Genomic DNA, 23,665 nt, shown 5'->3' with positions numbered 1-23,665 from the left:
ATATATACTCAAATATACACAGACGGTAAAGAATCCGCCTGCAAAGCAGGAGACCTGGGTTCAACCCCTGGCTTGGATAGATCTCCTGGAGGAGGGCATGGCAACCCCTCGAGTATTCTTGCCTGGAGAATCCCATGGACAGAGAAGCCTGATGGGCTACAGTTCATGGGGTAGCAAAGAGTCAGACACAACTGAGTGACTAACACTTTCACTTTGCACTTTCACTTCAAATATACACAAACCTACTAAAATGTCTGCAACAGAAATCCTGAGCTCCCCTCACCACGCAGGTGCTTCTAGAGGCCTCATCCACTGCTTCCACGACTCCCCTGGGTCCCCTCTAAGAGAGGGTTCACCCCAGATGGCAAGAACCAGGTTCTGGCCTCAATTTCCTGTGATCATCCAGAACAAAGGGCCCCTTTCATAAATGCTACTCTGATCATGTGAATTCATGAATCCTTTAAAAGGACACTGTCTCTCCATACCAACACCTGATGAGACCAAGACTTAGAATAGAAGTAAATTGGAAAAAAAAAAATACACATTTAACCCTCCATTCTAAAAATGACTGTAAGTAAAAGAAACCCAGAAGTGTTTAAAGCCCAGGTAAGCGTCACTTATACTTAGGTACACGAGACAGTAGCTCAAGTCAGATTCAACACTTTAGACACTATCCCAGGTTTGTGTTATCTTCTTCAAGACACGGTGTCCTTGTCCATAGGCCTGTCCTGGGGGAAAATTTATAGCAGGAAAATGGTGAGTTACCTGGGGGGAGGGGAAGGACTTGTAGTTTGGATTTTTCATCCAAGCCATTTCTAATGAGCAGTAAAGAAATATGAGCCTGTTAAAACATTACTTACTGCCTGCTGGATGTCAGACTTCACCTGCTCACTCAACATGCCTTCAAAAACAAAGGAGTCACCAAACTTCTCAGCCTGAAGGAAAGAAAGGAAATAAAAATCCAGAAAAGTTTGCAGTAACACATTTCATAAGTGCCATTTTCTGTGTACACTACTTGAGTGATTCTTCTTGTCCAAATGAACTTAATTTTGTCATATGACCTCCCAAAGGATTCAGAAATGACATTAAAGCATCTGGCTTTCTATTAAAACAGGTTAGTGTCACTTACGGAGCCCATTTTCGTTTTAGGCTCATGTAGCTGATAAGGATGCAGACTGGAAGAGATTAGCTTTTGAGCCTGTGATTGTTTCTGTTGATGGAAACACATCTCCCCAAGTATTACAAATGACTTTGGAAAATAACAGGATTCTTTACATATCAGATCACATATCAAGCTTTTCCTTTGTTCTACTCCTGGAATCTAGCTAAAAGAAGCAAATCGCACTGTTTGCTGATATTCTGACACATTCTAGCTCCACTAAGGTGTCCACTGTGCTGATAAATCTCAAGTGGCCAACTTGAACACCAGGCGGAAATCTGTATTTTAATCATTTTTATTTAACGTTACTGTCGCAAGTCTGTATCTACTTGGTTTTCCTTGCTGCATGTGGCCCCAGTCAGCAAATGTGCAAAGTAGCCTCTTGGTTTCCATGGTTCTACTCTTCCGGCTTTCGTCCTCCTTTTGGATTCTTCCTACTCAACTCCTAAAATACGTGGGCTCTCCTTCTAGCCCCTAAAACACTGTTGCTCCCTGGTGTTCTACCCTGCTTCTCTGCTCTTCTTACTCTGTTCCAGCGGCTCTTGGGCTCTGTGCAGTTGAGATCAGCTGGCAAACTTGTTGCCACTACACATTACTGCTCCCCAAGCTCAGAGCTTCTGATTCTGGAGGTCTGGGGTGAGGCAAAGGAACCTGCACGTATGAACAGCTAAGCTGGTGACTCTAATATAGGCACTTGAGAGACACGGACATGCTGCTGGACAAACTCGGCGATCTCATCATTTTAACCATTGCCAGCACTTCAAATGATGCTCAGATCTCTACCTGCATACATATCCTCTCCTCACTAGATGAGCATAACTGCCTACTACACCCCTGGATTTCAGGCCTTATGAACACCTCAAATTCTTTTTCCTAATTCAAGCTCATCAACTTTTATGCATCCCAGCTCTTCTTCCTGTATTCCCTTGAGGCATCACCATGTCTAAAACTCAGACCAGTCCCTCATTCAACAACATTCATCAAAGACCTACCAGATGCCCGCCTTTGGGCTACATGACAGAGATACAAGGTCAATATTACATAGATATGGATTCTGACCTTAGAGCACTTATACATGGAGCACTTAGAACAAGAGTCAAGTTGAAAAAAGAATGGAAGAAAATAAGTACAACTTTATTTGACACTGTAAAGGGGAGAGTATTGAGAAAAGTCTCCTTTTGAGAGAGTGGGCAGAGGAAGCCTCCCTGAGAAGGATAATTAAGATGAGATGACTCGAGAATGAGAAGGAGCCGGCCATGCAAAAGGGGGACAGGCAGGAAATTCTAAGCAGGGGAGAGTGTGGGCTGTGCCCCCAAAGATGGCAAAGAGTGTCCAGTTTGCCAAGAACAGAAACAAGAACAGCAGGATCAGAATGTGATGAGCAATGGAAGTGTGATGTAAAATGAAGCTGGAGAAATGGAAAAAGACAAAAACAAAAAAACAACTGTAAGGTGCGATAAAAATATGAAGTATCTTATCCAAAGCAGGGGCTTTAACCCTTTTTGTTCCCTAGGCCCTTTTGGCAGTTGGGTGAAGTGTATAAAACAAAATCAACACAATCACAAAGAAAGCGAGTTATATCAAAATATTTGTAAAACAAATGTGTGCTATAGTAACACATACAGGTGTGTGTCTATATGAATATGTCTGCCTTTTTTATTTTTTAATATATTAAATAAGATCTAGTGGCAGATCTCATAATTATCATTTCTAAGGTGGGGATGAATACAAGTAATTTTAAGGTTAAGATCTCTGTGAAAAGAATAATGTGGCACAAAGTGTCTGTGATTTCTGCTGAGGACAAAGTCACAGGCATTGCTGCCATTTCTGTACCACACTGTCTACTTCCTAATTAAAGGACATGCTCAATTTCAGTTAGAGGGTAACAGAAATCCAGATGTCGTATCCCATCATCCATGCTCCAAGACGCCCTAAATTCTACTCATTCTGTCTCATCTCGATGGAGAGCCCTAGTCCATGGGAAACTTCCTGCCTTAAAAGCCATCTTCTAACTTCTGCAGACTATTGAGGAACTTATCTGAGAGTACTCTCATGAAACAAAAAGAACAGAAACTTCTCACTAAGAATGGAAACAAAGAGGCAACCATTCTGTATATTTTCAGAAATGCCAAAGAAATGCGAAACCAAATTTGGAAGTTGTCTTGCTTTCAGCATTCACTCTGAATTTCTTTTTTTTTTTTTTAATAAAAAAGATGTTCTACCCTGAAACAAAAAACAAGGCAGGGACTCCACAAACTGAAGGTGAGGGAAGAATCTTTTGGTAAGAAAAATGGGAAACCCATATATATATGACAAGGATATTTGAGCCACTCAGAAGCTTCCGCCATCTAGAAAGCCTCCCTCTTCCTAGTACCACTGAATACAAACATCCACTTTCAGAACACTGCTCTGTGATTCAGCAACCACAGCAAACACTGGAATTGCCGAAGGAAACCTTGTGTATCTTCAGGCACTGGAATAAAACCACAAAAATGAAAAGCTGAACTTCTTCATCTATCACTTATGAATTATGCCATGCTTCCAAAACACACGAACTATAATTTTTTGAGAGGGCAGAGTGGCCTTACTTTACATGATGTTATCTCAAAAAGCCTGAGCGGACAGTGGCACTCTTTGGCATACTGCAGCACTGACACACCGGAGCATCAAGGTTAAAAGACAGGTGCTGTGGCAAGGCCTGAACCACAGCTTCACCACTAACCAGCTACGGGACTCAGGGCAAGATGCTTTGATAATCCCCCGTTTACCACCTGAAAAGTAACCTGTCTCGCTGGGTTTCTATGAAAACAACAGTTATAAACAGTGCTGCGATGAACACTGGGGTACACGTGTCTCTTTCAATTCTGGTTTCCTTGGTGTGTATGCCCAGCAGTGTCCATCAGCAGATGAATGGATAAGAAAGCTGTGCTACGTATACACAATAGAGTATTACTCAGCCATTAAAAAGAACACATTTGAATCAGTTCTAATGAGGTGGATGAAACTGGAACCTATTATACAGAGTGAAGTAAGCCAGAAAGAAAAATACCAATACAGTATACTAATGCATATATATGGAATTTAGAAAGATGGTAACAATAACCCTGTATGTGAGACAGCAAAAGAGACACAGACGTATAGAACAGTCTTTTGGACTCTGTGGGAGAGAGAGAGGGTGGGATGATTTGGGAGAATGGCATTGAAACATGTATAATATCATATACGAAACGAGTCACCAGTCCAGGTTCAATGCATGATACTGGATGCTTGGGGCTGGTGCACTGGGACGACCCAGAGGGATGGTACAGGGAGGGAGGAGGGAGGGGGGTTCAGGATGGGGAACATGTGTATACCTGTGGCGGATACATGTTGATGTATGGCAAAACCAATACAAAACTGTAAAGTAATTAGCCTCCAATTAAAATAAATAAATTTATATTAAAAAAAAAGAAAACAACAGTTAGATGAAACATATAAGTGCTTGGCACAGCACTGGGAACACAGTGAAACGTGGTCAACTGATGAAGTCGTTCCTCCCCATCCCAATCCCGTTACCTCTGTCAGATAGCCAGTTGAGTTCACAAACTTCTCAAATTCAGCATTACTGACTTCATAGGCATCCATGTAAAAGGCATCAATAGCAACTCTCCTCGCAGGTGCTTCCCCATCCTGCTTTATCTGAGGATCATCTGTGCCCATTGTAAACACTCCGGCAGGGATGGGGACCATCTGCAGCGAAAGGGGAAACACAGGAGCCAGAGTGAACCCGGGTCAAATGTAAAGTGCCAGCACGCGGTGAGCACCGGACGCAGAGCGAACCCCCGCCACAAAAGCCACTGAGAGATGAGTAAGGTGACCCCACACTCCAGCGAACGGCTAGTCACAAAAGGAAGAGAAGAGTCTTTAGGACAGTAATATATCTAGAAAAAACTCTTCATAATACATATCTGCACACACACACACACAAATAAATAAATGAAAAATAAAAAGGGCTTCCCTGGTGGTCCAGTGGCTAACACTCTGTGCTCCCAATTGAGGGAGGGGCAGGGTTCAATTCCTGGTCAGGGAACTAGATCCCACATACTGCAACTAGGAAGTGGCACAGCCAAATAAATAAATAAAAATTAAAAAAAAAAATCTGCACACACCATGGAAGCAGGTTTAGAGCAAGAGTCACCAAGCTCCTAATGACTGGAGGTCAGAGGCAGGGAGAATATTCCACTTCTTCATACATCTGAAGGAAATGGCAACCCACTCCAATACTCTTGCCTGGAAAATCCCAAGGACAGAGGAGCCTGGAAGGCTGCAGTCCATGGGGTTGCAAAGAGTCAGACATGACTGAGCGACTTCACTTCACTTCACTTTATACATCGGCACATTTTCCTCCTTTACTATGTTCTTATTCCTTTTAAACTATTTTAAACAGCAAATATAAAAATGCCACATATAATTCTTTTAAAACCTACTCAGTCAATCGAGGTTGCCAATGATAATGGAAAAGACCTAAATCACTCAAATGGAAAATCTAAAACATTTACTAAAGGACTATGTCTTGTCCTTTTTTAACACCTTATCTAAACTCCAACTGCAGTTACTTTGTTTCTATCTATAAGACAGCATATTAACAAGCAGAGATATCACTTTGATGACAAAGATCCATAGAGTCAAAGCTATGGTTTTTCCAGTAGTCACGTATGGATGTGAGAGCTGGACCGTAAAGAAGGCTGAGCACCAAAGAAATGATGCTTTTGAACTGGGGTGCTGGAGAAGACTCTTGAGAGTCCCTTGGACTGTAAGAAGATCAAACCAGTCCATCCTAAAGGATATCAGTCCTGAATATTCACAGGAAGAACTGACGCTGAAGCTGAAGCTCTAATATTTTGGCCACCTGATGTGAAGAGTTGATTCACTGGAAAAGAACCTGATGCTGGGAAAGATTGAAGGCAGGAGGAGAAGGGGGGAACAGAGGATGAGATGGCCGGATGGCATCACTGACTCAATGGACATGAGTTTGAGCAAGATCTGGGAGTTGGTGATGGACACAGAAGCCTGGCATGCTGCAGTCCATGGGGTCGCAAAGAGTCAGACATGACTTAGTGACTGAACAACAACTGTTTTATATAAATTCTAAACACCAAGAGGGCAGCAACTGAGGCTACCTTGTTCACATGTTGTCCTAGCACTAAACATAAGATCACACCTAAAATTTTCAGTTAATAAACACAGGTCCAAGGTCAGCATCATTGGGGAAATGCAGACGAAATCTACAATGAGATTCCACTTCACACCCACCAGCACAGCTGTAATCAGAAACACAGATAAGAACAAGTGTCGACAAGGATGGAGGAAAATTGCAACCCTTTACATTGCTGGTAGAAATGTAAAGTAACACTGCTGCTTTAGAAAACAATGTCAGTTCTTGAAAAAGCTACATAAAGAGTTAACACATGATCATGCAATTCCACTTCTAGGATTATACCCAAGATAAATGAATCCGTATGTCCATGACAAAACCTGTACAGTAATGTTCATAGCAGCATTATTCATAATACCCCAAAAGTGGAAACAACCCAAATATTCATTTGTCCACTGATGAACAAATAACATGTCACACATCCACAAAATAGAAATCAGCCATAAAAAGAAACAAAGTACCACACAGGTGAACCTTGAGAACATGATGCTAAATGAAAGAATCCACTCACAAAAGGCTGTATACTGTATGATTCCATTTATACAAAATGCCCAGAGCTGAAGCCAAAGAGTCAGGAAGTAGATCAGTGATTGCCAGAGCCTGCAGGGAGGTGGGCAGTGGGAATAAGTGCTAATGAGTATGGGGTTTCTTTTCAGAGTGATGAAATGTCCTAGAATTAGTGACGATGCTTGTTGAAATCTTGTGTCTATACTAAAACAAACACTGAATTGCAAACTTTCAAAGGGCGAATTTTATGACATGTCATTTGTACCTCAATTTCTAAACAGCAACACAATCATACCATCTATCAGAAATATACTCTGCAGACACAGTGTCTTACATGCTAATCATTTGAGTGAAAAAGCAATTCACTCACTTCTCAGCAGATTAGGACTTACCAGATCTCCGATCTAGAAAACAAAAGTTCGACTTGAGGAAAAGAAAAAAAGAAACTAAAGAGTAATAGCTAGTAGGAATAAAAACAGAAAACGTGGCTTAGCAATAAGAGCAGAAAAGTTCAAAAAACGAGTTCAGAAGTAACAGAAAGTCATGATCAGTAATCATGGTTTCCTACTATTTCCACTCTCTTCACTGGTGGTTGCTTTCAATTTTGTGCATGTATTTCTCAATGAAAATGGAGCTGCTTTCATCATGACATAAGTAATAAGTGTTTTAATGTCCAATGTATTATTATTAAGAAGTCATCCCAACCTCGCCCATCTGCTAATCCCAACAGTTTAGCAAGCACCCAGTTTTACTGGGTCTCCTAAATGTATATCCCTCTCATCTTTCCCCTTTTCTGTTTCTCAATAAATGCAGTAGCCTCACAATTGGCTCCTCTGCCTCCAGCTTCATACTTTCACATTTCTCCTAGCTCCTCTCTAAGCCATCAACCCTCCACGCAAATCATTCATACAACAAATATCCAAGCCCCTACTGAACCTTCCAAAATATGTCTTCTATATCCAACACAATTTCCTGAAGCTCTGCTTGGAACAGAAAAAGGCTGGAAACAAATGAAATATTCTTCAGTATTGGAATGATTAACTAAGTTGTGGGCCACCCATAAAATGGAAAATTAAGCAGCCATAAGAAAAGAAAAAGAAGGAAAACTGAGGGAGAAAATAAGACAGTTTTAATATATAGATATGGAGGGATCTCACCAGGATAAAGGGATAAGGAATGGAGAGGACAATGCCAATGCATGGCCAATTCATACTGATGTATGGCAAAAACCATCACAATATTGAAAAGTAATTCTCCTCCAATTAAAATAAATAAAAAATTTTTTTTAAAGAAAGCATGGTATATTATCATTTCTGGAGAAAGGAGGTGAGAGGGAAAATATAGATTCACATCTTCTTTTTGTATTTGCTTACATTTGCAGAATACCACTCTGGGAAGATATTCAAGAAACTCATGCAATGGTTGTCAGAGGGTAAGGTTATTATGTAAGTGGAAAATTTTTCACCATACACCCGTCTAGACAATTATTTTTTAATTTTAAAACCATGTAATGTACTCTCTATTCAAAAACACAGTATAGTGTCAATTTGATTATGCCATTTTCCTACTTAAATTCTTTAGGGTTCTCCACCACCTTTCAGAGTAAAATAAACTATCGAAGCATCAGAGCCCATCTCTCTCACCCTGGACTCCATCTGTACTTCATCTCTCTGTTAATGACATCCATGTTCAAGGATCGTCTCCTACAGAAAGCCTTTCCGGCCTGCATTTCCCTCTGCTGGCTCGGCAGACATCCCTCATTAGGGGTCCTTTGTTAAACACCATTTTATCCCAACACCTGCCCTTGATCCCAGGCTCCTTGGGGACCAGAACTAAAGTTTTCATTCCTCTATCCCCAGCTCCTAGAATGGTGCATAATTCAAGGAAGGAAGGAAGGATGGAAGGGAGGAAGGAAGAGGGGAAGGAAGAAACTTCATTGACTGAACAGATGATTTCACAAATACAATGAAAAATGTATCATTTTAATTATTCCTAATTATAAAAATTCTCGGGGAAGGAGGTGGGAGGGGGGTTCAGAATGGGGAACACATGTACCCCGTGGTGGATTCATGTTGATGTGTGGCAGAACCAATACAATATTGTAAAGTAATTAGCCTCCAATTAAAATAAATAAATTTAAATTTAAAAAAAATTCTCCTTCTTCTATAACACCATCCCAGACATGGATAGCGTGTCTGCATCACAGTGAAACCTGCTGAATAGACTCTGCTCAGAGACTGAACTAGGTTCACACATTATTCTCATCATTTGTCAAGCGTCTGGGACACAAGATCCCTTAGTCCTAAGATGAGAAGTCAGAATGTTAAGCAGCTCTGCAAAGAAGTAGAAAAACAGAAGCCTGCAGATGAAAGCTTAAAATGATTATTAAAATGATCTAATAGAAGGTTTCATGTCTCATAAAGGACTTAAAGGAAAAAAACAAAAGCTTTCCAGCAGCAGACAAGGAGGTCCTTTTCTAAGAACAGTTGTTCATACCTTCCTACAAACACAAGGTCCACAGGAAGCTGTGGGCTTCATTGTATCGTATGAAGTTTTACTATTATCTCAGTTTCTCATCCCACTCTCCCTCCAGGTGAGTACCAACAATGCCAACACAATCACGACTTCCACTGTGGACTCCTGGCCTGGTTGCTTTTTTTTGCCCCCTCTTTTTCATTGACTGTCAGAGATAACCCACACTGAAGAAGCCAAGTTTCCACTCTGGAGGCGATAGACAAAAATAGACCACAAAACTCTGACTGGATCGTAATTCCCAAATTATACTAATGAAGTGAAATCTCGGTCCTGCAAATGTGAAGTGCTGTTCCATTGAAACCCGGAGCATCAGGTCTCACAGTCGTAAGCCAAATTCAAAGAACCACTTTCACCACATCTTCATAAAGGTCCAGGTTCAAACAGTCCATTCTTCCCCAGCAGTCAGCTCAAACCCTGCTGCCACCAGTTTCTGCTACTACCAAGCCAAAAGCACACGTGAAGTCAAAGTGACCCTCTTACCATTAGGACTGTATTCGGGCTACACACTCCACCCAGGTGCAGCAAACATCTATTATTTTTGCTCACCTGGCACCCATTCCTTCCTGTTCTTCTAAGAGCAAGTGACATCTCTCTGAAAACCACTTCTTCAGCTGAGAGTATGACGCCAGGTGTGGTGGTGGGGGGAGCTGGATAACTGCTCCACTTCCCATGATTCAGGTCTGATGATATTCATCACCACATTCTTTTGACCATAGGGATACAATTGGAGACAGACACACAACCTAATCACAGTTAATCTCAGAACTTCTGCTGGTGCTACGAGGGAAAAAAACCTTTCGTCCAGTTTTTTTATCAGTAGAAAGGATGCTGAAGCTGAAACTCCAATACTTTGGCCACCAGATGCGAAGAACTGACTCATCTGAAACGACCCTGATGGTGGGAAAGATTGAAGGCAGGAGGAGAAGGGGACAACAGAGGGTGAGACAGTTGGATGGCATCACCAACTCAATGGATATGAGTTTGAGTAAACCCCAGGAGTTGGTGATGGAGAGGGAGGCCTGGCGTGCTGCAGTCCATGGGGTCACAAAGAGTTGGACAGGACTGAGCGACTGAACTAAGAAGGGATACTACCCGAACGTGATACTACCCAAACATGAAGCCTACACAGAAGAAAGAAGAGCTGTCAAGAGAGAGCCAGGAGAGACCTGGAGATGCTGCCTGAGGTCCTGGATCCAGCCGTGTCAAGGGCCACAGCTGTACTTGAGCTTCCCAGTCGTAAGAGCACGTTCCCCACTTTTTTTATCACTCTTGAGAGTCCCCTGGACAGCAAGGAGATCAAACCAGTCAAGTCTAATGGGAATCAATCCTGAATATTCATTGGAAGGACTGATGCTAAAGATGAAGCTCCCAATATTTTGGTCACCTGAAGCAAAGAGCAGACTCACTGGAAAAGACACTGATGCTGGGAAAGACTGAGGGCAGAAGGGAGTGGCAGAGGATGAGATGGTTGGATGGCATCACCAATTCAATGGACATGAGTTGGAGCAAACTCCAGGAGATAGTGAAGGACAGGGAAGCCTGGCATGCTACAGTTCATGGGGTCACAGAATTAGACACAACTTAGAGACTGAACAACAATAACAAGAAGCTAGCTTTAAGAATCTTTCCTTTCACTTGCCTCTGTGGGTTGGTTTTTTTTTTTTCTTTTTTTAACAGAGAAAGGGAGATATATTTAAATATTATAACAGTTACCTCGTATGCTGCTGGCATACTGATATTCACAGCTTATAAAGTAAAAAACCTAAACTTTTAAAGTCAGCTCTGAAATAGATGCATTTTCATCAATACATTCACTAGGTCTGGTCTTCTGAAATGAGGTAAATCAAATAATTGAGATTATTTGTTAAAGAACAAACTCAACATGTCAGCAGCAAATTTCAGTTAAAGTAACCTGGAAACCAATGTTCCCATAACTGCAGTACAAAGTTTGGTTTTTTGTTTTATACACAAAAGCAAAATTAACTTATATGTAATTCTTTTGTGTAGCACTCTTCTTTTTCCCTCTTTCCTCTCTTCAAACCTAAGCAAAAAGCTAAAAGCTCTGGAGGAAGCTGAGTGGACAAGAAAACCAAGCTCCTTGGTTCTGCCCACAAAGTGCTGCCTTAACTATCTATGTAGGACTTATCTACCTCCATCATCCTCTCACTCTACTGCCACTAACTGCAGACGGAATGACAGTGAAGTCCCTTCAAGCCCTGTGAGTTTATGATTATATTCGGCCTCAGTTGTTATGTCTGCAAACTGGGGGATAATATCTCACAGGATCCTTGGGAGGATGAGATACAGCAAAAAGACCATTTGCCAAAGGTTTCTTTTAAAAGGATCTGATACCCTTTATTCCCTTGGCAGTTTCTCAACACTGAAGCTAGTAACAACAAAAAAGGTAAGATTATTCCAGAAATTGTTATACCATGCTTAAATATGTAAAGCACTCAGAGGATACAGAGATTAAAGCAGGACTAAAAAATAGCTTCCCATGCAGAATGAGACATCAAACAATTACACAAATAACACTACTTAAAAAAATATATACACATTTCCCTCAAACAACGACAAAATACCTGAGAACACGGAGGATAAAAACACTACTTCTTCCTGGAGGAAAGGGGTCAGAGAGGAGAGGGCATTCAATCACACTTTGACACCTGGGTCAGCATTACCCTAGCAAACCATTCTCAGACAGGAAATCAACTGACTTCACCTATACAAACAGAGATGGCACACACAGTTTTATCATCTCATTATCCTCAATGCCACATCAAACAACTACTGTAAATGATACATGGAAATTAAAATATTTTGATACCTTTTTAAAAAATAATCAGCAGTGTAGAACACTGTTAGAAAAGCTTTCTCAAAGAGCACTATGTATTTTGTTAACTGGAGGGAACTAAAGCAAAATTTGAAAGTATCTTTCTTGTTTCCCAGACAATTCTTACTGCCTTAACTTTCTAGTGAAATTAAATTCCTTGAGAGTAACGCCCAGGGCTATTTACTTCTTTGTGTACCTCATCTTGCCAAGTGCTCATTAAATTAAAATATATATAAAAAAAAAAAACAAACACCTCATACCTAAAAGGTGTTACATGAAATACGGTGAAAATGTCACGCCCAGAAATCTTAAATTACTTACATTTCCTAGAATACACCAATGCATTTGTACAATGGTTTGTCTACACCCATGCTATTCTCCTTCTTGCAAGGTCCTTCAAGCTGCCTCACCATCCCCAACCGCTGAAAATGTTTCCTCCAAAGCCTAGCTTACGGCATCTTTTTGTCTGAGCACCTCCTGACTTATTCAATACCACAGTAATACAAGTCTATGTCCCAACCAGTAACGCTGAAAAAGCTGAAGTTGAATGGTTCTATGAAGACCTACAAGACCTTTTAGAACTAACACCCAAAAAAGATGTCCTTATCATTATAGGGGACTGGAATGCAAAAGTAGGAAGTCAAGAAACACCTGGAGTAACAGGCAAATTTGGCCTTGGAATGCAGAATGAAGCAGGGCAAAGACTAAAAGAGTTTTGCCAAGAAAATGCACTGGTCATAGCAAACACCCTCTTCCAACAACACAAGAGAAGACTCTACACATGGACATCACCAGATGGTCAACACCGAAATCAGATTGATTATATTCTTTGCAGCCAAAGATGGAGAAGCTCTATACAGTCAACAAAAACAAGACCAGGAGCTGACTGTGGCTCAGATCATGAACTCCTTATTGCCAAGTTCAGACTCAAATTGAAGAAAGTAGGTAAAACCACTAGACCATTCAGGTATGACCTAAATCATACCCCTTATGATTATATAGTGGAAGTGAGAAATAGATTTAAGGGCCTAGATCTGATAGATAGAGTGCCTGATGAACTATGGAATGAGGTTCATGACATTGTACAGGAGACAGGGATCAAGACCATCCCCATGGAAAAGAAATGCAAAAAAGCAAAGTGGCTGCCTGGGGAGGCCTTACAAATAGCTGTGAAAAGAAGAGAGGTGAAAAGCAAAGGAGAAAAGGAAAGATATAAGCATCTGAATGCAGAATTTCAAAGAATAGCAAGAAAAGATAAGAAAGCCTTCTTCAGCGATCAATGCAAAGAAATATAGGAAAACAACAGAATGAGAAAGACTAGAGATCTCGTCAAGAAAATTGGAGATACCAGGGGAACATTTCATGCAAAGATGGGCTCGATAAAGACAGAAATGGTATGGACCTAACAGAAGCAGAAGATATTAAGAAGAGGTGGCAAGAATACACAGAAAAACTGTACAAAAAGATCTTCATGACCAAGTTAATCACGATGGTGTGATCACTCACCTAGAGCCAGACATCCTGGAATGTGAAGTCAAGTGGGCCTTAGAAAGCATCACTATGAACAAAGCTAGTGGAGGTGATGGAATTCCAGTTGAGCTGTTTCAAATCCTGAAAGAGGATGCTGTGAAAGTACTGCACTCAATATGCCAGCAAATTTGGAAAACTCAGCAGTGACCACAGGACTGGAAAAGGTCAGTTTTCATTCCAATCCCAAAGAAAGGCAATGCCAAAGAATGCTCAAACTACCGCACAACTGCACTCATCTCACACACTACGAAAGTAATGCTCAAAATTCTCCAAGCCAGGCTTCAGCAATACTTGAATCATGAACTCCCTGATGTTCAAGCTGGTTTTAGAAAAGGCAGAGGAACCAGAGATCAAATTGCCAACATCCGCTGGATTATGAAAAAAGCAAGAGAGTTCCAGAAAAACATCTATTTCTGCTTTACTGACTATGCCAAAGCCTTTGACTGTGTGGATCACAATAAACTGTGGAAAATTCTGAGAGAGACGGGAATACCAGACCACCTAAGCTGCCTCTTGAGAAATCTGTATGCAGGTCAGGAAGCAACAGTTAGAACTGGACATGGAACAACAGACTGGTTCCAAATAGGAAAAGGAGTATGTCAAGGCTCTATATTATCACCCTGCTTATTTAACTTATATGCAGAGTACATCATGAGAAACACTGGGCTGGAAGAAACACAAGCTGGAATCAAGATTGCTGGGAGAAATATCAATAACCTCAGATATGCAGATGACACCACCCTTAGGGCAGAAAGTGAAGAGGAACTAAAAAGCCTCTTGACGAAAGTGAACAAGGAGAGTGAAAAAGTTGGCTTAAAACTCAACATTCAGAAAACTAAGATCATGGCATCTGGTCCCATCACTTCATGGGAAATAGATGGGGAAACAGTATCAGAGTTTGTATTTTTGGGCTCAAAAATCACTGAAGATGGTGACTGCAGCCATGAAATTAAAAGACGCTTACACCTTGGAAGGAAAGTTATGATCAACCTAGGCAGCATATTCAAAAGCAGAGACATTACTTTGCCAACAAAGGTCCATCTAGTCAAAGCTATGGTTTTTCCAGTGGTCATGTATAGATGTGAGAGTTGGACTGTGAAGAAGGCTGAACACTGAAGAATTGATGCTTTTGAACTGTGGTGTTGGAGAAGACCCTTGGACTGCAAGGAGATCCAACCAGTCCATTCTGAAGGAGATCAGCCTTGGGATTTCTTTGGAAGGAATGATGCTAAAGCTGAAACTCCAGTACCTTGGCCACCTCATGCGATGAGTTGACTCATTGGAAAAGACTCTGATGCTGGGAGGGATTGGGGGCAAGAGAAGGGGACGACAGAGGATGAGATGGCTGGATGGCATCACCAACTCGATGGACATGAGTTTGAATGAACTCTGGGAGTTGGTGATGGACAGGGAGGCCTGGTGTGCTGCAATTCATGAGGTCACAAAGAGTCGGACATGACTGAGCGACTGAACTGACTGACTCTTTACCTTCATCTCAATTTTGTTCTGAACCTAAAACTACTCAAAAAGAAAAATCCTTTTTCTAAAAGAAGAAAGAAAATTAAGAGGAAAAAGAGTTATCACTAGGACCATGTATCTTTCCCATAATATTGGACTTCCAAAATCCCGAATAAATTGGTAAGTGTCAGAATGAGACTAAAGTCATTTGCACATAAACTAAAACATTGGAAACCAAGGAAAATAGACAATGAATAGCCTCCTAAGAAGTCCTTTGTCTTGATAAGAAGTCCAATTCATGTTCAAGAATTAAGTTTAGGAGTCCTTCAAGGCTTGTGAGCTGTGTTCTCAACCATTGTTAATTTACTAACAACTTGAGAGGCTGCCAATGGCACTTCACTCCAGTACTCTTGCCTGGAAAATCCCATGGATGGAGAAGCCTGGTAGGCTGCAATCCATGGGGTAGCTAAGAGTCGGGCACGACTGAGCGACTTCACTTTCACTTTTCATTTTCATGCACTGGAGAAGGAAATGGCTACCCACTCCAGTATTCTTGCCCTGGAGAATCCCAGGGACAGGGAGCCTGATGGGCTGCCGTCTATGGGGTTGCACAGAGTCGGACACAACTGAAGCGACTTAGCAGCAGCAGCAGAGATGCTGCCAAACATTATAGAAACTGAACGGAAGTGAAAATGAACATAAAATAAATGCATGTAAACAAAATATAATTACTTTAACTAATGTTTAAAGTGAATGCAAGATATGGCCAAAGATGACCCATACAATAATCAATCTGGACATGAAACCACTCTAAAGGGCTGAAAAAAAAGCGTATCTTAAAAATGTGATTCAAAAGATACCTATATCCGATTCTGGGATCAATCAGACATTGGACCTTTTAAAATGAGGAATGTTCAGTACTGGCCAGAAGGTCCTTGGTAAAAGTTTGACACAGATCAGTGTACATGCAGATAAAACTGCAACCCTGTTACAAACAGAGCAACAGATGGCTTTCTCACAGGAGAGACAGACTATCAATTACCACTCAAGTTAGAGGAATATGGCCAACACACACTGTAATTGTAACCAAAGCTCCTTACCACACAAAAGGTAAATGCTAATAATTCAGGGCATCCTTTGAGGAACAACAAAAATTTAAATGCCAATAATTACAATACAGGATGGAGAAACAAAAAGAAGTCCAGCTACCAACCTCCTAACACTCTATAGGGAGTCACGAGATTATGGTGCTGACCTCCATCACTCTCACAACCTAGTTGGGGCGAGACACCAGCAGACAATTATCTTTAGTAATCGTTATATCAGAGTAAACAGATACTACTGTGTCAGCATATGGAAATACTGAAGGCGCAGAAAGGAAAGAGATTAGGTAAGGTCTGCAGGAGGCTTCCCAGGAGGCTCAGTGGTAGAGTCTGCCTGCCAGTGAAGGAGACCCGGTTCCCATCCGAGTTGGGAAGATCCCCTGGAGAAGGAACTGGAAACCCACTCTAGTTTTCTTGCCTGGGAAATCCCACAGAGAAGTCTGGCAAGCTACAGTTCACAGGGTTACAAGAGTTGGACACGACTTAGCAACTCAACAGCAACTACTACTACTGTTTTACTTAGTTCTTCACATGTACTAAAGTGCTAAGGACAGCAGAATAAATAGGACAAGTCCTCAAGAAGCATAATCTACAGTAAGAGACTACCGGTATGTACACAACAATGTTACAGATACTGACACCCAGTGTCCTGATTCCTTCACAATTAATGAGAAGAACCTAGGACTCCTCTGTCCATGGAATTTTCCAGGCAAGAATACTGGAATGGGTTGCCATGTTCTACTACACTGGATCTTCCCAACCCAGGGATCAAACCCCAATCTCCTGCATTGGCAGATGGATTCTTTACCCTGGCACCACCTGGAAAGTCTAAACCTACATCTGTATAACTTAAAATTCGGAGAACCTCATCAAGAAGATAGGGTTGAAAGAAAAGGAAGTAGGAAATAAAAGACAAGAAAATGAGAGACAACTGTCTTCAAACCAAACTACCTAATGCTCAGAATTAGGCAGAGCCCCAAGACCCAGCTGTTTTGGAGGGCGGAGGAACTTCTCATCAAACTAGATCGGCCAGTGCGCGACTTGGCGACGTGGTTATAATCTTTACTTGCCCTCCTCCAACCGCTTGGTTTACCCATCCCAGCCCTGTCGAGGAACCTGGCGACCCCCACCCATCATCAGGGAATCGAGAGAGCACCTTGGTGGGCGGGGATGGCCGCCCTCCGGGGACCGAGCCCGGGGCGTTCGCCTCCCGCGAGTATCGGTGCGCGGCTGCCGAGCTTCCCTGGGCCCCGGGGCGCTGGGGATTGCCACAACCGCAGGAGCCCGCGAGGGACGGCGCGCCTGCCTCAGGCCCAGCCTCTTCGCCCCCCGCCGCCCAGCCTAGCAGCAAGAACAGCGACAACAAGAGGACGAGAGTGAGCCCGGCGCCGCATCCTCGAGCTGGCCCTAGCGCGGGCGCAGCCATGTTGTCCCGCGAGCCATGTGACCCTGTAGGTCACGTGTCCCCGCCCACCTTAAAGGGGCCAAGCCCCAGGCTGACTTGAGAAGTGGCCTTGAGAGTTGTCCTCTCTCCACTTCTCTCCAGGTAGATCTCCTTTAGAGCCTTCCTCCTTGGCTCTGCTTACGTAAAAACAACAAAAGCCCAGAAGTCATGAGCTTCTGCAGCCTGTATGCCCCAGTATTATTTTTTGGTTGAAAAAAATTATAGTCGTTTATTGAGCATTTGTTATGTGCCAGGCTTTCCTCCTAACTCAGTCGGTAAAGTATCTGCCTGCAATGCAGGAGACGTGTTCAATTCCTGGGTCAGGAAGCTCCCCTGGAGAAGGAAATGACAACCCACTCCAGTATTCTTGCCTGGAGAATCCCATGGACAGAGGAACCTGGCAGGCTACAGTCCATGGGGTCGCAAGACTCGGACACGACTAAGTGACTTTCACTACTACGTGCCAGGCAATAGGCTAGGTGAACATTTTACTTTTTGAAATTTCATTTACTCCTCAGGGGGACCCTGAATATTGAGTTCACAGAACAATTAAGTGATCTGCCCACGGTTACAAGGCAGATAAATGTTTGAAGAGATTTAAACCCAGCCACACTAGGTCTCTAACACATATCTTAAAACCTTGAGGGGTTTTGTTTGTTTGTTTACATAATTTTGGCTGTGCTGGCACTTTGTTGTGGCTCTTGGGCGCTTAGGTTTCTCTAGTTACCTCAGGCAGCGGCTTCACTTGCGGCGCAAGAGCTTCTCATCCAAGCGCTGACTTCTCTCTCGGAGGACGGGCTCTAAAACGCGCAGACTCAGTAGCTGTGGCGCTGGGCTTTGTTGCTCTTTGCCATGGAGTGTCTTAGTTACCCGACCAGGGATGGAACCAGTGTTACCTGCATGGGAACGTGGATTCTTAACCCCTGGACAACCAGGGAAGTCCAAAACCCTCATTTTTAAACCATTATGCTGTTATGTAAGCATCTCAATAAGCTTCACTTAACAGGAAAATGGAAGATCAAGGTGTTGAAGGAACCCTCTCCAAGGGATTGTTGTTGTTGTTGCCCTTGTTTAGTCACTGCGTGGGGTCCGACACTTTTGCCACCCCAAGGACTGTAGCCCCGGCCAGGCTTTTCTGTCCATGGGATTTCCCAAGCAAGAATACTGGCGTGGGTTGCCATTTCCTTCTCCAGGGATACAGTTAGAGAAATCCAGGCTGTGGCTCTCAAAGTGTTGTCCCAGACCAGCAGCATCAGCATCACCTGGGAACTTGTTAGAGATTCAGTACTCAATCAGGATGTCTGGAGACCAGACGCAGTAATCTGTGCTTTTAACAAGTTCTCCAGATGATTTTAAAGCACACTGGTACACACTGAAGTTTGAGAATCACTGTTTTATAGGACCCAATTTCTTCAGGGGGGAAAAAAAAGGCAAAACGAAAACCTAAAAGGGGGGACCTATAGGTTAAAAATGAAATCTCAACCAATTGCAATATATATGAATCTTGTCTAAATATGAATTCAAACCTATTGATCTCAAATTTCTTAGGATAATCAGGGAAATATAGCCATTAAATCAAATTATGATATCTTGTAAAATTAAGAAATACTGTCAATTTTGTTTTTAGTTCTTAAAGAGTGATAATGGTATTTGTGGGGTTTTTTAATTACTATAATTATTTTGGTTGTGCTGTATTTTCGTTGCTACATGTTGGCTTTCTATACTTGTGGAGAGTAAGGTTTACTCTCCAGTTGCAATGTGCAGGCTTCTCATTTTGGTAGCTTGTCTTGTTGAGGAGTACGGACTCTAGTTGCATGGGCTCAGTAGTTATGATACACCAGCTCAGTTGCCCAATGGCATTTGGGATCTTCCTGGATCAAGGATGGAACTCAGTGTCTCCTACATTACAAAGTGGATTCTTAACCACTGGACCACTGGGGAAGCCCTTGTGGGTATGTTTATTTTTAAATTGTTTACCTGTTTGTTTATTTTTATTTTTGGCCACACTGGGTCTTCATTGCTGAACGAACACTTTGTCTAGTTGCAGTGCGTGGTCTTCTCATTACAGTGACCTCTCTTGGTATTGCAGAGCACCAGCTCTGGAGCACAGGCTCAACAGTTGTGGCTCATGGGCTTAGTTGCCCCATAACATGTGTGATCTTCCTGAATCAGGGATGGATCCCCTGTCCCCTACATTGGAAAGCAAATTCTTAACCACTGAACTACCAGGAAAGTCCCTGTGGGTATTTTTTTTTTTAAAGAATCTCTTCCTTTGATATATATATATATATATATATATATATATATATATATATTTATATTTAGATAGATAATAGATAAAAAGACCTGCTGTTGCCAAGGAGTTACTTCTCAAAATCCGGTAAATAGGGGGATGGCTAGAGATGAAGCACAGTTAGCCATGACTTGGTCATTGTTAAAGCTGGTTTATGGGGTTTTCTTTGAGTGTTTATTGTTCTATTCTTTCTAGTTTATGTGTGAATTTTTTTAATATAAAGGGAAGTTCTTTGGTGACCATTTTGCAATATGTACAAATACGGAATCATTCTGTTGTACCTGAAACTAATGTCATATGTTAGTTGTATCTCATTTGGGGGGAAAAAAAGGTGAAAAAAGTGTTTTAAGTCCTTTCATACTTGCTGACTATTTTGCAGTTTGCCATGAGCTTTCAGACATTCCTCATTTGAAATCACAACCACTTGGCAAGAAACCTACTATTACTATACCCATTTAACAGTTGATGAGGCTAAAAGGTCAATGCTTTAACCAAGGTTTTACATATTAACTGTGCATAAATATAGATTCCAGGTCAGAGATTATCTTCATTGGTCTCAACACAAGCCTGTTGCCCTATCGAGCCCTGAATTCCTTTGATTCATGGTCCTGCCCCACTATTAGGCAATAAGCTTCATAAAGCCAAGTATCCTGCTTATTTGTTCACCATTATATTAGCAAAAGTGCCAAGACCTGGCATTTAACAAACACTTATTGAACATTTATTTAGTTAATGGAAAAGTGAATGGCAATAATTATGACCACTGTCTCACAAAGAGAAGCAAATTGTTGAGAAAATAATACAGATTTTAGACTCAGAAAGAGTTGTGTTAAAAGCTAGCCACTTATAAGAGGTATTCACCTTTTAAGCCACTATTTCTTCACCTGAGAAATGGGAATAATAACAGTACCTTGTTACATATTTTATAAAGATTAAATGAGATAAAGATGTACAAGGCTTAGCATTCCACAGTACCTCAAAAAAAATTTGCTATTGGAACTTTCCTGGTGGTCCAGTGGCTAAGACTCCAAGCTCCCACTGCAGGGGGTCTGGGTTCGATCCCACATCAGGGAACTAGATCCCACATGACAACTAAGACCCCAGTGCAGCCAAATAAATAAATAAAAATAAATATCTGTTAAGTGTTTGCTATTATTAATCATCATTATCAAAGATAGAAACTTTGTTGATTCTCCAGAAGTATCAACTTTCTCTCTCAATTCCAGGAGGCCTTACAAATAGCTGAGAAAAGAAGGGAAGAGAAGCTAAAAGCAAAGGAGAAAAAGAAATGAACTCTGAATGCAGAGTCCCAAAGAACAGCAAGGGAGAGAGAAGAAAATCTTCCACAGCGATCAATGCAAAGAAATAGAGGGAAACAATAGAATGGCAAAAACTAAAGAACTCTTTAAGAAAATTAGAGATACCAAGGGAACATTTCATGCAAAGATGAGCACAATAAAGGGCAGAAACGGTATGGACCTAACAGAAGCAGAAGATGTTAAGAAGAGGTAGCAAGAATACACAGAAGAACTATCCAAAAAAGATTTTCATGAGCCAGATAACCACGAAGGATTGATCACTCACCTAGAGCCAGACATCCTGGGGTGTGAAGTCAAGCGGGCCTTAGGAAGCAGCACTACGAACAAAGCTAGTGGAGGTGATGGAATTCCAGTTGAGCTGTTTCAAATCCTGAAAGATGATGCTGGGAAAGTGCTGCACTCAATATGCCAGCCAATTTGGAAAACTCAGCAGTGGCCACAAGACTGGAAAAGGTCAATCCCAAAGAAAGGCAATACCAAAGAATGTTCAAACTACTGCACAATTGCACTCATCTCATACGCTACTCATACGCTACCAAAGTAATGCTCAAAACTCTCCAAGCCAGGCTTCAACAGTACATGAACCTTGAACTTCCAGATGTTCAAGCTGGATTTAGAAAAGGCAGAGGAACCAGAGATCAAATTGCCAACATCTGCTGGATCATCAAAAAAGCAAGAGAGCTCCAGAAAAAACATCTACTTCTGCTTTATTGACTATGCCAAAGCCTTTGACTGTGTGGATCACAGCAAACTGTGGAAAATTCTTCAAGAGACGGGAATACCAGACCACCTGACCTGCCTCCTGAGAAATCTGTATGCAGGTCAAGAAGCAACAGTTAGAACTGGACATGGAAAAACAGGCTGGTTCCAAATCAGGAAAGGAGTACGTCAAGGCTGTATATTGTCACCCTGCTAATTTAACTTATATGCAGAGTACATCGTGAGAAATGCCAGGCTGGATGAAGCACAAGCTGGACTCAAGATTGCTGAGAGAAATATCAGTAACCTCAGATATACAGATGACACCACCCTCCTGGCAGAAAGCAAAGAAGAACTAAAGAGGCTCTTAAGAAAGTGAAAGAGGAGAGTGAAAAAGTTGGCTTAAAACTCAACATTCAGAAAACTAAGACCATGGCATCTGGTCCCATCACTTCATGGGAAATAGATGGGGAAACAGTGGAAACAGTGACAGACATTATTTTGGGGGGCTCCAAAATCACTGCAGATGGTGATTGCAGCCATGAAATTAAAAGACGCTTGCTCCTTGGAAGAAAAGTTATGACCAACCTAGACAGCATAAACAGAGACATAAAGCAGAGACATTACTTTGCCAACAAATGTCTGTCTAGTCAAAGCAATGGTTTTTCCAGTAGTCATGTATGGATGTGAGAGTTGGACTAGAAAGAAAGCTGAGCACTGAAGAATTGATGCTTTTGAACTGGTGTTGGAGAAGACTCTTGAGAGTCCCTTGGACAGTAAGGAGATCCAACAGTCCGTCTTAAAGGAAATCAGCTCTGAATATCCACTGGAAGGACTGATGTTCAAGCTGAAATTCCAATCCTTTGGCCACCTGATGCAAAGAACTGACTCATTTGAAAAGACCCTAATGGTGGGAAAGATTAGAGGTGGGAGGAGAAGGGGATGACCAAGTATGAGATGGTTGGACAACATCACTGAGTCAATGGACATAAGTTTGAGTAGGCAGCAGTAGGACCGTAGGTGGGAGTTGGAAATGTACTGTAGCCTGCCAGGCTTGTCTATCTTTAGGGATTCTCCAGGAAAGAATTTCAAAGAGGGCTACCATGCTCTACTCCAGGGGATCTTCCCAACCCAGGGAGAGAACAAAGGTATTCCACACTGCAGACAAATTCTTTACTGTCTGAGCCACCAGGGAATTTGCTCATGCCTGGAGGGTGAGCAAAATTCTAGATAAATTGTCCTAGGTGGTGCAGACTTGATTGCTGAGCTGTACTTTTAACTCTAATTCCTAAATTAACCTTTTCACCTAGGGATTTCTCGTCAATTTTTTCCACATATTCATTGATTCACTTCAGTTCAGTTCAGTCACTCAGTCATGTCCGACTCTTTGCAACCCCATGGACTGCAGCATGCCAGGCCTCCCTGTCCATCACCAACTCCCAGAGCCTACTCAAACTCATGTCCATCGAGTCAGTGATGCCATCCAACCATCTTATCCTCTGTCATCCCCTCCTCCTCCCACCTTGAGTCTGTCCCTATCCCTGGGGTCCTTGCTGAGGTATGAAATCCCAAGTCCAAAGTCAGTCCTTCC

The 23,665-nt window shown here is 42.0% G+C and overlaps 1 protein-coding gene across 3 annotated transcripts in view; it reads right to left on the bottom strand.

Annotated features, from left to right (window-relative positions):
* Window positions 1–17,745, bottom strand: part of SUMF1 (sulfatase modifying factor 1) — a 98,119-nt gene extending 80,374 nt beyond the window's left edge. For 2 of the 3 annotated variants that reach the window (XM_068982417.1, XM_068982418.1), the window contains exons 1-3: window positions 17,476–17,745; window positions 4,715–4,888; window positions 861–935 (exon numbers count right to left, since the gene is read on the bottom strand). In XM_068982417.1, coding sequence (XP_068838518.1) covers window positions 861–935; window positions 4,715–4,888; window positions 17,476–17,745 — 519 coding nt within the window. The remainder of the gene's footprint in view (window positions 1–860; window positions 936–4,714; window positions 4,889–17,475) is intronic. The other variant, XM_068982419.1, reaches the window with a different exon arrangement.
* Window positions 17,746–23,665: the final 5,920 nt, after the last annotated feature.

This window comes from Capricornis sumatraensis, chromosome 10 (genome assembly GCF_032405125.1).
Source record: "Capricornis sumatraensis isolate serow.1 chromosome 10, serow.2, whole genome shotgun sequence".
Taxonomy (NCBI): Eukaryota; Metazoa; Chordata; class Mammalia; order Artiodactyla; family Bovidae; genus Capricornis; species Capricornis sumatraensis.
Note: the sequence above shows the minus strand (reverse complement) of the source record. Positions and strands in the feature narration are given on the sequence as shown.